Source organism: Daldinia decipiens, assembly GCF_022478715.1.
Source record: "Daldinia decipiens strain CBS 113046 unplaced genomic scaffold F4813scaffold_4, whole genome shotgun sequence".
In the NCBI taxonomy this organism is placed as follows: domain Eukaryota; kingdom Fungi; phylum Ascomycota; class Sordariomycetes; order Xylariales; family Hypoxylaceae; genus Daldinia; species Daldinia decipiens.
Genome location: NW_026054547.1, coordinates 645,344 through 660,677, shown reverse-complemented (window position 1 = coordinate 660,677; position 15,334 = coordinate 645,344). Strand labels below are relative to the sequence as shown.

The 15,334-nt window shown below is 48.8% G+C and overlaps 5 protein-coding genes across 5 annotated transcripts; 1 reads left to right on the top strand and 4 right to left on the bottom strand.

The window, feature by feature from the left end:
• Nucleotides 1-2,047: 2,047 nt before the first annotated feature.
• On the bottom strand, nucleotides 2,048-4,842 carry F4813DRAFT_385836 (uncharacterized protein; the record flags this gene model as incomplete). Its single annotated transcript, XM_049246313.1, has 5 exons — nucleotides 2,048-2,149; nucleotides 2,218-3,462; nucleotides 3,515-4,033; nucleotides 4,087-4,486; nucleotides 4,748-4,842. 5 exons carry the CDS (start codon nucleotides 4,840-4,842, stop codon nucleotides 2,048-2,050), a joined length of 2,361 nt encoding a protein of 786 aa, XP_049103268.1.
• Nucleotides 4,843-6,221: 1,379 nt separating this feature from the next.
• On the bottom strand, nucleotides 6,222-9,246 carry F4813DRAFT_224767 (uncharacterized protein). Its single transcript, XM_049239841.1, has 2 exons — nucleotides 9,163-9,246; nucleotides 6,222-9,052 (listed from the first exon to the last, which is right to left on the bottom strand). Exon 2 carries the CDS (start codon nucleotides 8,829-8,831, stop codon nucleotides 6,774-6,776), a length of 2,058 nt encoding a protein of 685 aa, XP_049103267.1. The 5' UTR covers nucleotides 8,832-9,052; nucleotides 9,163-9,246; the 3' UTR covers nucleotides 6,222-6,773.
• On the top strand, nucleotides 9,062-10,826 carry F4813DRAFT_224779 (uroporphyrinogen decarboxylase). Its single transcript, XM_049239842.1, has 3 exons — nucleotides 9,062-9,395; nucleotides 9,465-9,506; nucleotides 9,565-10,826. The coding sequence occupies exons 1-3, from the start codon at nucleotides 9,341-9,343 to the stop codon at nucleotides 10,563-10,565; spliced, it is 1,098 nt and encodes a 365-aa protein (XP_049103266.1). The 5' UTR covers nucleotides 9,062-9,340; the 3' UTR covers nucleotides 10,566-10,826.
• Nucleotides 10,642-11,839, bottom strand: F4813DRAFT_385833 (uncharacterized protein; the record flags this gene model as incomplete). The annotated part of the gene is made up of 3 exons (XM_049246312.1): nucleotides 10,642-10,681; nucleotides 10,746-11,003; nucleotides 11,151-11,839. The coding sequence occupies 3 exons, from the start codon at nucleotides 11,837-11,839 to the stop codon at nucleotides 10,642-10,644; spliced, it is 987 nt and encodes a 328-aa protein (XP_049103265.1).
• A 934-nt stretch (nucleotides 11,840-12,773) lies between these two features.
• F4813DRAFT_224245 (uncharacterized protein) lies at nucleotides 12,774-13,980 on the bottom strand. The gene is made up of 2 exons (XM_049239838.1): nucleotides 13,567-13,980; nucleotides 12,774-13,471 (listed from the first exon to the last, which is right to left on the bottom strand). The coding sequence occupies exons 1-2, from the start codon at nucleotides 13,764-13,766 to the stop codon at nucleotides 13,255-13,257; spliced, it is 417 nt and encodes a 138-aa protein (XP_049103264.1). The 5' UTR covers nucleotides 13,767-13,980; the 3' UTR covers nucleotides 12,774-13,254.
• Nucleotides 13,981-15,334: the final 1,354 nt, after the last annotated feature.

Genomic DNA, 15,334 nt, shown 5'->3' with positions numbered 1-15,334 from the left:
AAAGACAGCGAGATCCAAGAGCTACGTGCTCAACTCGAAGTTACCAAAGAGCAGGTCAGGGAAATGCAGCGGCAAATACTTGCCCACAAGCCTCCCGACGCAGACTTCCTTCGACTCAAAGATGAAGATCACTTTGACCATCGCTGCCAACAATTATGCCAACACGTGCAGCAATGGGTTCTTCGCTTCTCCAAATTCTCTGACATGCGTGCTTGTCGATTGACGAGCGAAATCAACGATGAAAAGATCATCGACCGATTAGACAACGCAGTCTTAGACGGCTCCGATGTTGATGAATACCTCAGCGACCGAGTGAGGCGTCGCGACATATTCATGTCCATGACTATGAACATGATTTGGGAGTTTGTCTTCACTCGCTACCTGTTCGGCATGGACCGGGAACACCGGCAGAAGCTCAAGTCCCTGGAGAAGCTTCTATCAGAAGTTGGACCACCGCATGCTGTCCGCCAGTGGCGCGCCGTAACATTGACACTACTGTCTAAGAGGCCAGCGTTTGGTGATCAGCGCAACCAGGACACCGAGGCCGTCGTACAGGCCGTCTTCCAAACCCTATGCATGATCCTCCCGCCTCCGTCTAACCTGGAAGCACAGATACAATCTCAGCTCCGCCGTGTCATGCGCGAAGCTGTCGACCTTTCAATCGAGATGCGTACTCAGCGGGCCGAATATATGATGCTACCGCCGTTACAACCTGAGTACGACGCCAACGGCGACCTAGTACGCACTGTCGCTTTCAACGCTGCGCTCATGAATGAACGATCAGGAGACTCAGTCTCTAACGATCAATACGAATTCCAGCATGCCATCGTCCGCACGGTACTCTTCCCACTAGTAGTTAAAAAGGGCGACGATAACGGCGTTGGGGATGAGGAGGTCGTCATCTGCCCTGCGCAGGTGCTCGTCGCCAAGCCCCCGCGTCACGCCACCATCCGTATAGTCACACCCACATCCGACACGGGCCCGCTATCGCGAGGCGCCACGCCCTCGGCAGCTGCTCCTAGCACCGTCAGCCTTCAGATGCAAGACGCCCCCCTCCCCATGCCAACTCCCCCGCAAGAGGCCGAGTACCTGGAAGGCGGCATCTAGAGAATGAAGCCATCCTTGCGGATACGCGGAGCAGCAGCAACGACGACGACGGGGACTTATAACAAAAATAATAGTAATAATCATAAACGAAGGGCCTAGGCCAAGGGGGCATACACATTAATGAGGGGGGCCTATCACGCATCTGAAGATTTAAGATTTCTTTTCAAGCTTTTGTCACGTTTTGTCTTTTCCACGGATTCACAAAAACGGGCTTTCTTCTCCCTGAATTTTCTTGGTAAAGGGGACGGCGGTGATACCTGGACCGGCGTTGCCTGCATGAATGAATTGGGGCATTATGCTTTTTTCCCGCTCAATACCTATCTGCATGAATGAGATTTGCTTTTTTCCTGTCCAATATCCCATCCCATCCTCTCGGCTCGGTTCGGATTGGGAGCGCGCAGAAAGATAGAATTATTGTTAATGAGTCATGACCTCGGATCGTGTTTTTCTCTTATTACGGCCTATCTTTCTACTACTATTCTCCACTTCAGATGAAGATGTTATGTGTATTTATATTAGAAGAGAATTTACGACTATTACGCACAGTGTTGATGCATTCTTGGCGTTTTATTGTGACGATTCGTATTGGTTTATCTAAGCTCAAGTTGCGGTTAGAGAGTTAAGAAACTACCTAACCTAGTAACAAATCGAGAAGGTATATCTTTTATTTTTCAATGTTCCCAAAAAGCGAGTGCCAAGCTCTATAATAATGGTATATCTCCAATCCGTGTCTCGTTAGGTATTCGTTGTTGTACTCTCAACCCGATATACAGAAAAAGAAAAAGAAAAAAAGGAGAAAATATAGTGATCCTAGCTCCCTCTCACTACGAATTGCTTCATATCATCGTCTAAATTTGAAGTAGATAAAGTTCAAAGATCGAAATAAATAGAAACTCCAAATGTTGGCCCGTCCTACCCATCCTGTCCTATCCTTATCCTGTCAAGTGCTCCAACCCGCAGCGCTGAAATTCGGGTCGTGAAATCCCTGTATGCTTAACCCGCCCGTTTGCGGATCGTTAGGAAAGAGAGAGTTGATTGTGTCCTGAACGTTAAGTTAGCACCGCTGTTAATAATTTAAAGGGCAACATAACAAGATCGTAAGAGACATACCCAATCAATATTATCCATGATACTACCGTTGTGTATCATCCCCGGTCCCCGAGTCCCCGGTGTAGAGATCCGTTGACCCCCTTGCTCTATGCTCGAGCTATCGCTCCCCGGGCTTGCGTGGTTCGGTGGTAAGCTCCATAGTGCTTGCCCGTCAGAAACACCGGCAAACACCATCTGTGGTTGTGCCATCGCAGGGCCAGCCGGCATTGGTGGAGTATACCCCGGTTCAACCTTGGGTACATCCGGAGCTATTCCCTGAAGCGGTTGTTGTAGATGACCTTGCACAAGTGGCGACGGCCGTGAAGTTCCCGCGACAACATTTTGCCCAGGAACGGCCCGTGAGAGGCTTGTGGGCCCACGCATCTTGCGCATGCGCATATATACTGCAGTCTTACCTTGTATCTCGGAAAGGAGCTGCACGGCCTTGGCTTCGGGTGGAAGCCTGCGGTCCATGCCAAAAACGTAGTCCAAACACGACCATATCCGATCAGCGTCGCGAGACTGCGGCCGGTAATAAACTTCAGTCGCCAATAGCAGCGCGATCTGATATTGGAAATAAGCACCAAGATACCATGCCCAATCCTTAAAATTAGAATTGGTCTCAAGTTGTATTGCGAGCTCGACGATCATGATCCCTGATGTGATAAGAAGCTGATTCAGCCGTGGCGGCATTGGGTTGGCGGCATTTGAGTGGTAGGGATGCAGGATCATGACGTGCAAGCGATATGTCAATAGATACATGACGCATTTTGCATACCTCTGGATTGGCTGTGTAACATCTAGAAGGCGATCGTATTTTTCTGACATCCGCCGGCGGAAGTTTTCGATCTTAGTGAGCACAGCTGTTAACGTAGTCCGGCGAGCTTCAAGTCTCCGCCTGTCGATCCATATGATGCGCATCATCTCGTTGATTTCAAAGCGGATCAGGGCAAGAGTATTGTTAGTCCACACGTCTGATGGCTCTGGAGGTCTTACGGCATGTGTGAGTTCTTCGTCGTTGCAGTTTAGAGGCAATTTCGTATCGTAGTCATCTCGCCTGATCACTGGTTTCGGTCCTTGGGCCTCGCAAGTCCGAATATCGAGAAAGCATAATTGGTGCCAGATCAGACGCCGAACATGCGTTTCGAGCGGCGTAAGACCATATGCTTCTCCATCACGATGTAAACCCATGCACTCAGCCATCCGCACTGCGGCACCAACGAGTACTGAGTGGGCCCGTGACACTTCACCTCTGCAAAGGGGAAGCTATCGTGAAATTAGTCGTCTTTATAGCTAATTTTAGGGTAAATAAACGTACCATATACATAATAAACGCTTGCATCGTTTCTACCTTGGTAGTTCGTAGAAAGTTTGCCTTGCTTAAGGCGGTTTCGGTGCCCATCTTCAGGCTAGAGACCCAGCTAGCTCTGGGATATCCAACTAACTCAGGGGTGTTCTCATCTACACTGATAGCTCCGCTAAACATAGCACCAAAAATGACAGCTTGCATTGAAGGCCGGGGTTCATATCCTGCGTTTATTTCCTCCCAGAAGGTCGCGTAGGTAGCCTCCAACGTCGGCCTATGGGCACAAGGAGCAATTGGATGAACAGAAGTGAAGTATTGCTTCATTAACTGATCTGCGGCGGCCCTAAATGGTAGGAATTGGAGGATCGACGGTGGCTCCCCCAGCTGACCGAAGAAGAAGCCAGAAGTGGGTACTATATACTGGTCCCCTGGCCTCAGGAACTCGGGTAGGTCGTCGATGCCGGACGCCTGCCCTCCGTGATGCGGAGGTTGCGAACCCAAAGGCTGTGAGCCTGAGATGCCAGCCGATATCTGAAATTCACCGTATAAGTATCTTACCCATGTGTATCGTATGCGTCACATACCTCTTCGGATATCCTAGGCCGCGAGAGACCGCCTATTCTTTCGGTGATGCGCATTTTCCCGATCTGGATCCCTAGGTCTATCATATCACCCGCCCCGTCAACGTCGTCCTCATACGTTACATCTAAAGCTGCAAGTGGTGTAGCCTCCAAATCGCGCTCTTCGTCATCTTCACCTACAATATCGTCGGCCAGGCTGCGCTGTTGTAACGTACTCTTGGACGTCGTAGACTTTGCAACATCACGCTCGAGTTCTCGTTCAAGAGTTCCTTGTTTCTCCTTGATTTCAGCAAGGCGCATTTGACTAGCTTCGTCCAGTCGTGGTCCTATGTATAGACAGTCTCGGGCAGCCTTGTTGCAGTTTGTGCAGGACGGGCTCGTCTTAGAGCATTTTAACTTTCTTCTTCGACATTCTAAGCAACTTTTATAGACGGAGCGCAAGAAGCAAAACGTTGGTTCCCCGGCTATGTTCGGAGGGACATGCCGGGAAACCAAGCTTTGCTTCCAGGATACTCCGTGCTTGTAAATTAGCATCCATACTTCGTATTGGCAAAGAGAACGCAAGGAGGTGGGGTATGTTAGAGATAAATAATACGTATGTTCGACTCGCTTTTTTCTTCTTTGTCTTCGCGTTGGGAGTATAGGAATAGAGGGTATATCTCACCTATTAATCATGCGGTTGCGCCGGCGAATAGGCTTCGCCTGCCAGGCGGCGCGTGAGTCCGGATCTAAGCCGGCCACGTGGTCGGTTTGTTCCATGGTTGAGGAGCGGTATTATAGTGGGAAAGCGGCCGGAGTTGGCGCGGGATTGTGATGAACTACTCTAGCCGTGCTAATGCGCCGACGCCGCCCTGTGGATCGTCGGCTCGATCTTATAGGTCCATCTAACCCCCCCAGATTTCATGTCAGATCTCACCCAGAATGTCGGAGATTTTGGTATAGATTAATTGGGCGCCGAGATCTTTATTTGCGTCTCGAGCTCGGTAGATATTCGTAGGATTCTCTCGATACAATACGATCAATGTACGGACGTAAATCAAGTCGTCTATTAGGTGTGGCGAACAAAGGTCTATTATATGGAATCAGAACAGAACCCGGTCAGTTGTCGGCGTCTGCATCCACACCTTTGCTATTGGGACAAGCTAGGCTGATTCTGCACATTGACGGGGGTGGTAATATACCGATATTTTGGGCTCCCTTGCATACAATCAACGTCCATGAATCGAATCGGCAGCGTTATAGGTCCCTCCGTCGCCGCTGCAGCAGATGATGCATGGCGGAATCGCCCACGAATAGCCGTAGGGTATGAAGCGAGTCTAGGGGGTCAGACCGAGAGAGAATGTTATGTAAGAGGTAAGAGGGAGGTAAAAAAGGCAGGGTTGTCTACTCCGCCATGACTAATAGGCGAATGGGATGAGAATGGCAGATATATTAAAAGAAGGAGAAAATTACAGAGAGCATGTACCTAAAGATAGGCGCGCGAACGGTGGGGTTATTCTTCTCTTGCGCCTGCCTTTTATTGTACGCACGTGGTTGAGTAGCTTCCACACACCGAAGCATTGAGACACAGGGCTTAGTACATACATACATGTAGGTAATGTATTGTACATAACCTAAGGTAGGCAGGTACCGTATCTATGTGCGTTTACGCAGAAGTAACAATACATGTACGCCTGTATTCTCTAGCACCTGCCTACATAACCTTACCTGTTGCCAAAGCACACAGGACATACCTACCTAAGGTATGTACACTAAACGAACATCGAACATCGAACATCGATAGTGGGTACTTAAATATGTAACCTAGTGGCTCGTCCAGCGACTCGGGTAACGTACCTCGAATAAGCGGAGAAAGGGCTCAAGGAACCATCAGGGAACAACCCTTCATATAAAAGTTAGGGCTAACCATTTATGGCTACCAATCAAGAACCTCGAGACGTCCTTTCAGAAGACCCTTCGTTCCTATTCCCGTTTCCTGTTTCTGCATCTGGTCTGTCGCATATTGACTAACCTACTATGCGTTGAATTATCCAGCCTCGCTCGGCGCCGCCGACGCGGTCCTCGAACGATACCTACATGGTGATAGATAACTTATTGGGGGCGAAGAGTCGAATAAGTCTAGTTAACTATACATAATACAATTAACTACATAGTATAAGGCGCTATGTAACTATACCCACTCTTATAACTCTCTCAGCCCCTTACCATATCGAGAATATTGGTTACTAGCCTAACTAGGTGTTCAAGGTATCTACCTTAGTGGTAAGAGGCTGACGCCCAAGTCCGTTAATGCTTGTGTTGCTCAAGACATCCTAGCTGCCGTGTAACCGATAGTAATGTAATAACAAGCTCAACTCTTTCTAACAGAAACTTTAGGCCGTCATAGATACCAATCACCACCCTCCTCTCCTCACGTTTTAGCAAGCGAACCCAGGTAGAATCAGTCGATACTGCAATGTATTACGTAGTTCGCACGACATTCTGCTTGTCGTACAGGTATTCTTTCTATTTTCCATATATTGACCATATATGCAGATCACATACCCCGGCGTGTGTCGATACACCGCGAGCATAATACCCAACAGTCGTAGTTTTGTATATCATATTCGGCCATCGTCTAGCGGTTCACTAGACAGCCGGAATCATGCTTTGTTTGCTTTTTTCAAGCCACCCCAGCTTCGGCCGGCGCCTCATCCGTTATTGCTACGGCGATGCCGGGCATTAATTTCTCTCCATTGCTTCATAGCCAATCCAATCTTCATCATCTTATCGCGGCCGACATGCTTGTCTAATAACGACAAAAACCACCGCAACCGGGTAACCCTTCCCGGATTCCCTTCTGCAAGGTCCCTTGTGATATTGTGGAGTAGTGCCCGTAGGGCTATCGTCGGTATTACTGTGCCGCGTCTACTTTGGAAGTAGGTGATACACCGTGAAATAAAAGCAAAAGATTGCCTAGGCGAGATATTTTGTGAGATAGCATATGCCATTGCTACTTTGTTTGCTGCCTTGGTTGCTTTTAGGAGCTTCCGTCTCGTGGTGAACTTGACAGGTCTTTGACTTTGCCTTTGCCTTTGCTCTTCCAGTAGCTGCTTTACCCGCAGAGAACTTATAACTTTGTTATGACTGGATGGCTGATTTCCTATCAAAACTTTCAAGGTCTCGGTAGATAAGTTAGTGTCCCAGAAATTCTTACTGTCGGTCTTTCTTTTGCCTCCTGCTCTACTTTCTCTATAGAGACTTAAGATTTCTATGGCTAGGACTGGATTGCCCATCCCAATAGCAATATTAGCTAAGGGGGTTGCCGCGCTCTTGGCAAGGATCCGCATCCCTTTCGCGAAGTTCATAATATCTTGCTCTCGGCCGAGTTGATTGAGGAACTCGCAAAGGCCCCTCGCAAGGTCAAATTGGCCTGTCTTCCATAGTGCCATGCCGAGGTAGCCGTAGTACGTCGAGTCTTTTTTTCGAGTTCCCTGGAACACATTATACATGTCTGCTTGATGCTTAAGCGAAGAACGACACCTGACCAGATACATTTCGCAAATTTCTCTCCCCGAAATAGGCTTTGTGTCTTTGCCAGCTTCAAGAATACAAGCTGCCTGTATAAGGTAACGGCCATCTACGCTTGGTAACCGGGCTAGAAGATGTAGCCATCCCATACGCATTCGAGGGAAATACACGTCTGTCGATTCCCTATGCATCAACACATACTGAGTGCCGCTTTCTAATATATGGAGATTATTGGCTAGGTTAAGTCTCCTTAAGGGCTCGGCTATTTTATTAGTTTGCCGGATGACAGCCGAACGCTTCCAGGTACGGCTTGAGGCAATCAAGTAGGTACGCAAATTTGCTAGAACGCCTGTTGATATGTCGTTTAAGTAATCTTCCGGTATACTACCCATGGCTTTTGTAAGAACGCGTACGCTATTAATCCGCAACTCTGAAATTCTTTGTAATAAGTCGCACCAAAAAAAGGCGTCTAGAGAGCTATGCTCTTGTACTCGGCGGCTAGAAAGACCTGAAACAGTGGCGTCGAGGAGATCTAGCTTAATTCGATCAGAGACCCGTTCCAAAGGTTTCCCAGTGCCTGCTCGTGGTGTATTAATCCCCTGTTGGATGCCATCCAATACGGCGCAGATAACATCGCCAGAATAGAAGCCGCCGGCAAGGTAATTTTCCCAATTACGGCAGAATTCTGGAAATTTTGGCCTTGTCGCCGCCGTTGCCTCGGATTCTAAATCCCGAAAGATGAGATTTAGCCCGGTATCGATGACTTGCGTCGGCGTAGTCTGGGCGCCCCAAGTAATGTTTGGCAACGATTTTTCTGCAACCCATTCTTTTGGCATAATGTCATCATGGGAAGGTTCAGCAAACCAGTTCAGCATGGCTCGTGCTAAGGTCCGTTCCTGCGCGCTCTCGTCTCGGTGTCGTTGAAGTCGCGAACGAGGCGGTGATGGCGGTTTCCAACGCCATTGTGTTAGGTCTGCCAAATTCTCAAGCCCCCATGGCGGCGAGGCAGAGCGTAAGTTACCTGGATTCAGTTCTATCATGTGTCTTTTCCCCATACGCCTTCGATTCTCCATCGGACCGGGAACAGAGGAGCCATGACGAGCGATTATCCTTGACTTCGCACAGTAACGACCAAATGCAGCGGCGAGAAGGGCCTCCGGGATCCAAATGCTATCGTTTTGCGGACCTATGTGACGGTTGGCGGCTCGACGACATTGCGAAGCCAAGGCGAGAGACATGAGCGAAGGGGAGGAGATAGAGGAGGATAAGATGTACAAATCCCCCTTTCAATCATGAGTAAATTTGATAGATCTAGCCAAGTTATTTCAAATAAACGGGTATTAATCGATATTTCCGCTAACGGTTATAATACACCCGGTTGGCGCGATTGGGTGTCAACGAGGCTACATGAGCATCAAATTATGAAAGCTTGTGAAAGAATTGAGGTCGAAAGTTGGTGCTTGGAAAACAATTAGAAGAAGCTTATTGGTTCAGCTCTAGCTTCTCGTCCCCACTATGAGCATTCTGTACCTGATAATGTATAGTGGACTCCTTACATAAGACACTTACAGGGGCACATCCCACCATTGGAGCAGCATTGGAGCTAGCAAACCGTGGGCTGCGTGGGGTCAAATGAAGACGGGGAGGGACGGGCGACCTTCACATTACCTCAATATTTCCTCCAAGACATAATTCTTTCTTTCTTTCTTTCCTTCCAATTATATTCCAAACGCATTCCTCACTAATAATGGCTCCCGATTTTGCGCCGTTAACTAATGATCTGATCCTAAGGACAGCAAGAGGTGTGCATTATCCCAATCTTCACCACCATTCCACCAAAGCATACTAACCCGAGTTGTTGCATAACGCAGGTGAGGATGTAGAACGCGCACCAATATGGATCATGCGTCAAGGTATATACACATAGTCAGCTCGAATATAAGTGCGCTCAATTGCTGATGGCCTCGTCAGCTGGTCGGTATCTACCCGAATACCACGAAGCCAAGGGCAAACGTGACTTCTTCGAATGTTGCCGAGACCCCGAGGTCGCCTCAACCCTGACTCTGCAGCCCATCGAGCGGTTCGCCGGCCTGCTAGACGCCTCAATCATCTTCTCCGATATCCTCGTCGTACCGCAGGCCCTGGGAATGATCGTCGAGATGGTGGATAAGAAGGGACCGCACTTCCCGGATCCGTTGAGGTCGCCCGACGATGGCCAATACTCCAAGGTCCTCAACAAGAATGTCGATGTCGCGGTCGAGCTAGATTACGTATATAAGGCGATAACCTTAACGAGGAAGAAGTTAAAAGGCCGTGTGCCGCTAATTGGCTTCTGCGGTGCTCCCTGGACTCTCTTTTGCTATATGGTCGAAGGAGGTGGTACGAAGCTGTTCATCGAGAGCAAGAAATGGATCTACCGACACCCCGAAGAATCTAAAGCCTTACTTCAGAAGATAGCAGAGGTCTGTGTAGAATACCTGGCTCTACAGGTTAAAGCAGGCGCTCAATTGGTTCAAGTCTTCGACTCATGGGCAGGAGAGCTCTCACCCTCGACATTCAAGAAGTTCAGTGAGCCTTACCTAGCTTACATCTCGGAGAATTTACCGAAGAGGCTGGCAGAGCTGGGATTAAAGCGTGTGCCTATGATTGTATTTCCTAAGGGAGCCAATTTTGCATTAGACTCGGTTTGCAATCTAGGCTACGACGTCGTAGGTTTAGATTGGCAGATCGACCCGGCCGAGGCCGTCAAGATCCGGGGAAACAGGCGGATCGTCTTTCAGGGGAATGCGGACCCGGGAGTGTTGTACGGGACAAAAGCATCCATATCTGAGACGGTAGAAGAAATGGTTACAGGTTTTGGAGGCGGCAAGAAGGGCTGGATTGCCAATCTTGGTCACGGCATCACACCGTTGGTGAACCCGGAAGATCTAAAGTTCTATCTACAGGAAATCCAGCGATTGACTAGTAGTTAACGCAGCTCTCTCGAATCTACTTTACGAGCCGGCGTATCTAAATGCTCTAAAGAGGGAGGGGGAGAGAAAAGGTTACCTATTGATCTGGAAAGCTTCTATCCAGGTCTATTCCGCTCCTAATTACTGTTAGAACACTATGCATCATAAAAGTAAATAAATTAGTGTCAAGGCTTCACTTACCATGAGATTGACCATGCTACCTTTCCGCCCAAACTCTTGCAGACCCTTTGGCTCTTTGGGTTATCCGGGGCGACATCCGCCCAGCAATGCTCATCGTCATCATATTCCTTCAAGCGCTCGCGCAGAATCTTAACAGCAGCCGCCTTAGCAAACCCTTTACCGCGCCACTCCTCTTCGCAATGCAGGTTGCTCAGCGAAGAATCGGGTCCTAGCAGGACCCATGCGATAGGCGTGCCGTCGCTTTGGTAGACGGCCATGCTAGGAAGTAGTACAATAGTTCTCCTGTAGATATATCTCTCTCGTCAACTCTCTAATTCGAATCCACAACCATACCTACCTGCCTACCTAGTAAAGGCGTACATAGGTAGGTAGTTAGCCAAAACGAAAAAAAAGGGGGAAACATACTCTTTCCGCTGGATGTTCGTCCGCGACAGCATAAGCGGGATATCCTCCCTCGCAACCGCCCTCCACTCCATCCCCTCGACAAGCGGGCTCGGCACCTCGGGCAGCCCGCCCAGGGTAAACATCCACTTGTCGAACACGGCCACGTAGCTAAACACGACACCGCGGTTCAGCAACGCCAGCCTGGTGGTCTCGCTCAGCGTCCCGGCGAGTATCTCAGCCGGATGCAGGTCCAGCCCGTCTAGCCGCTGCACCGCGGCGTGCTCCGTCCCAGGCGCGTAGAACGCCTCGCGGATGGTCTTGGCCTCGCGCAGGATGTAGTACGCGCACTCTGTCGCTAACGCGTCAGCGCTGGAGGCTGCGGACGCGAGGGTGGCGAGGCCGGGGCCGGGGCCGGGGCGTCGCTCTAGTGATGAGTATAGCCAGATCTCGGTCTCGGGGCCGCGCGAGAGGTCTAGGTATGCGGCTGCGAAGGGGGTGTCTTGGGTGTGGCCGCGGGGCTCTAGGCCCGGTGCCGAGGCGAAGAGGATGTGCGTGTGCTTCGTGATACCTCCCGGGGAGCGTGTGAAACGCAGACGCCGGAGCAGTGGTAGTGCATATGGGCGGTGGTGCGTTTGCAAGAGGTTGATTAGGTCTTCCGGAGGCTGCGTGTACACGGTCACGGCCACGGTCACAGATGTGTCTACAGACATCTCGCCGAGTTTTTCCCTTTCTAATTCTCTGCTCGTTCTGTTTCCTTGCGTGTTTGTATTCCTTAGCTTATGTAGGTACCTACTTGTTTTGGATACCGTATTGATGGAGGAGTGAAGAAAACGAATTGGAGAGTAAGTGGGGGGGGAATAATTTAAGTAGTATAGAACCGGGGTAGGACTTGCCGGCTCATATCGAGACGGCCACCGGACTTTGATATTTATCGGCGCTGTCCCCCGGCATCGCGGGTTTCGTCGTGACTCATGAAAGATTCCGCGGTCGGAACGGGTTTCGTGCCGGAGTTATGATGCTATAGTTAAATAAATAGGTACCTATAGTATTTCTCAATACCACATTCTAACTTCAATTCATTTTACTGCCGCGTAACCTCTACATTTATTGTGATCAGTATCGGCACCGTCAAGCGTTTTAATATTAGATCATCAAAACCCCCACTCCTCACTTCTCGAATATACATGCTCCCCAAAGAATATAGGTAAACCTCCAAGGCTACCCCCACCATGTATACCTAGGTATTTATAAAGAGGCTCTAAGTCATCTGATATTCCAGAAAGGCTCTCGACCCGACAACTTATCTAGTTGCTGACATGTACCACCCAAAAAGAATTGCCGCAAACCACTGCCATGATCATAGAACTGTCGTATTCGGGAAGTCCTGCATGGCAGCTAATGCACAGTATGCTAAAAAGCCTCATCAGCTATATGTTACACCGGTATATAAGAGCCTCATCTTCATGCTCTAGCTATAAGCTGATTCGATACTAGGAGAGTAAGACGGAAGAGAATGACCCAACAAGATCTACATATCGGGAGTAGTAAGACAAGACGTAAGCCAAACTCCGGACATGTCCATTTGCAGCTAGGTATTTACCTGTTTATTATATTATATTATATTATATTATATTATATTATATTATATTAAGCACAATAACACCCAACATAATATTGTCACCGTGCAACACTCGTGGGATACAGCGTTCCGTACGGAGAAGAACTCATAACTATTACACCTAGTTACCTAGGTTAGCTTGTAAGTAAGCCTTTGGTATCATCGTGACCCCCGATGCTGCGTGATTGCCAACGTTCTCGTTCTCGTTCTCATTCTCCCTTAATACCACAACCGGTTTCCATTCTCATAGCCCACCATCCACCCGTCCTCCTTTTATTCTTAACATAAAAAATATAAAAAGACAGCCCCTAACTCCATGCTCGCCCACACCGGCACCATCGTCGTGGTATATCGGAATAAGAAAGCAAAGCAGAACGAAACGAAACGCACAACGTGAAAATACGCCTACTCCTCAGCCTGCAATTCAATCCCATCGACCCGCTCGTCTCTGTCTCGAGGATTTTCCTTTCGAGACCCCTTTTTCTTCGCCTTTCTTCTCAAGGCAGCCTAAACCTTCTTGAAGAACTCCTTGGCCTTAGCCGCCAACCCATTAGCTCCGCTGGCATGGCCCTTGCCGCCGTGGTGGTGGTCCTCGGCGCCGGCAGCAGCCGAACCATCAAGGCTCGTCTTTGAGACCTCGGCCTCCTCGCTGTTCAGCCTCACGACGTTGGCTGCTCCTCCGCGCCCAACGTGGGTTGGGCCTTGGCTCGGGAGTCGCTCGATACTGGAGATGAACTATGTTAGTTTTCCGTCTATCGATTGCTTTGTTCCCTTATTTTGCCCTCGGCGAGGTTTCTAGAACAAAGGTGCTGAACTTACGGTCCGACGTCCTGGCGTGCTCGCGTCTCGACGGGATCCTTATTCGGCGCCATGTTGCCGGAGCCACCACGGCCGGTAGTAACAACGGATGTTTTTAGAATCGGAGTCTCGAGGTCAGTCGGCTGGATCTTAGGGGATTTGGAGACGTCGGCGATGTTGCCAGCGCCGCCTCGGCCGGTCGAAGTCATTTGTCCCGTCATCTTCTCACAGTGTCTGTCCGAGAGTCCTAAAAGCTTTGAATGGAGGGGATCGTTATAGCTATAAGAGCGCGGGGAGTATAAAGGTTACGAAGATGGTGTATGTAATCGTATTGGAATAGCCCAGTAGCTTGAACCGTCGAGGGCAAATGCAACAACAATGAAGACAAGGCTCAGAACAAAGAGAAGCGGCTAAGTTCTTAGGAATTGCGCAATTTGGCTAGGCAACAGACGATCACCTCGGTACAGTTTTGTGCGATTGACTTGGACCTACAAAATACCAAAGACATGTAAGGTTCCTTGTTACAGCATCACGAGCACAGCCCTATAAATAAAATATTATAACTGCCTACCTTCAATATGTATAACACATTCGGGCGTACCTACTTTTCAATCACAAGACTATAAAAAAAAAAAAAAGATTTTCCCGCCTACACTAGACGCGGAATAAAAGAAAGACCCTCACATACAAGTCGAAAGGCACGACCAAGACCAACAAAAAAAATCGTTACATCACTCGCGCCGCCCGAATGCCAAAGCAGAGTTCGCCCGGGTCCCCACCGCCCAAAACCGGCCAACGGAATGAGGTAATTAAGACGTAATAGAAACGGCGGGTGATCCAAATACATTAGGTACCTACCTACCTTTTAGCTACCTACCTACTACCTACATGTAAAGAGGTATGTATTGTAGGTACCTAGCTAGCACGCAAGTCGCTAAGATCAATGTCTTAGGCATTACACCCTAATGCTAGCGGTGGTGTGCCGTTGTCGTCTCGACCTCTTGGCTTCTGTAATAGTCGGGATTTAGCACCTACCGAGCTACGTGCACGAAGTGACTTTTCCAGTGCCAGGTACCTTAGGTACCTAATATACATGTTCCTAACCTAAACTCGGATTGTCTTAGGTATATGACCTACATAAGGTATTGACGGTAACATGGACCTCTTCAGATACTTCAATGTTCCTAACCTAAACATACATACCTAGGTTAGCTACCTACGCCCATCCAAGCAAACCAGCCCAGAAAAAGATCCAAACACCAGCCTTACCTATCACATCAGATGGGTTCGTTCTCGACGAGGCGGCCTATCTACACACATCTTATCCGTCCAACCAGCAAGATCTGCCAATCTGCTAGGTTAGCTCGAATCTACCTACACTAAGCCATCTCGCCTTACCGGAGATACGCGGTTCCCGTCTGCCCTCTTCCCCATATGTAGGTACCTATCAGATCAAGTTTCTTCATCGCGGCTGAGCTTAGATCGATCCATCCATCCATCAATCAATCAATCTGATAATGTACGATTGTATGATCCAAGCGAGCTAGCAGGTAGCCAGTGGATTGATTGGTTGGCGCATTGCTCTACCGATCTACATATCGATATTGTCATCTTCAACAAAAGCGGTAGCAACGTGGATGTATGAGCGAGGATTATAAAATAACTGGGACAATCCTGTTGTCTTATATGTGCTTGAAGAGATTACCTAACATATGTATATAAGTAGGACGAAGTCCTTGTTAATAGCACGGGAAAGCACGTATATATGTACATATATATGTACATATGT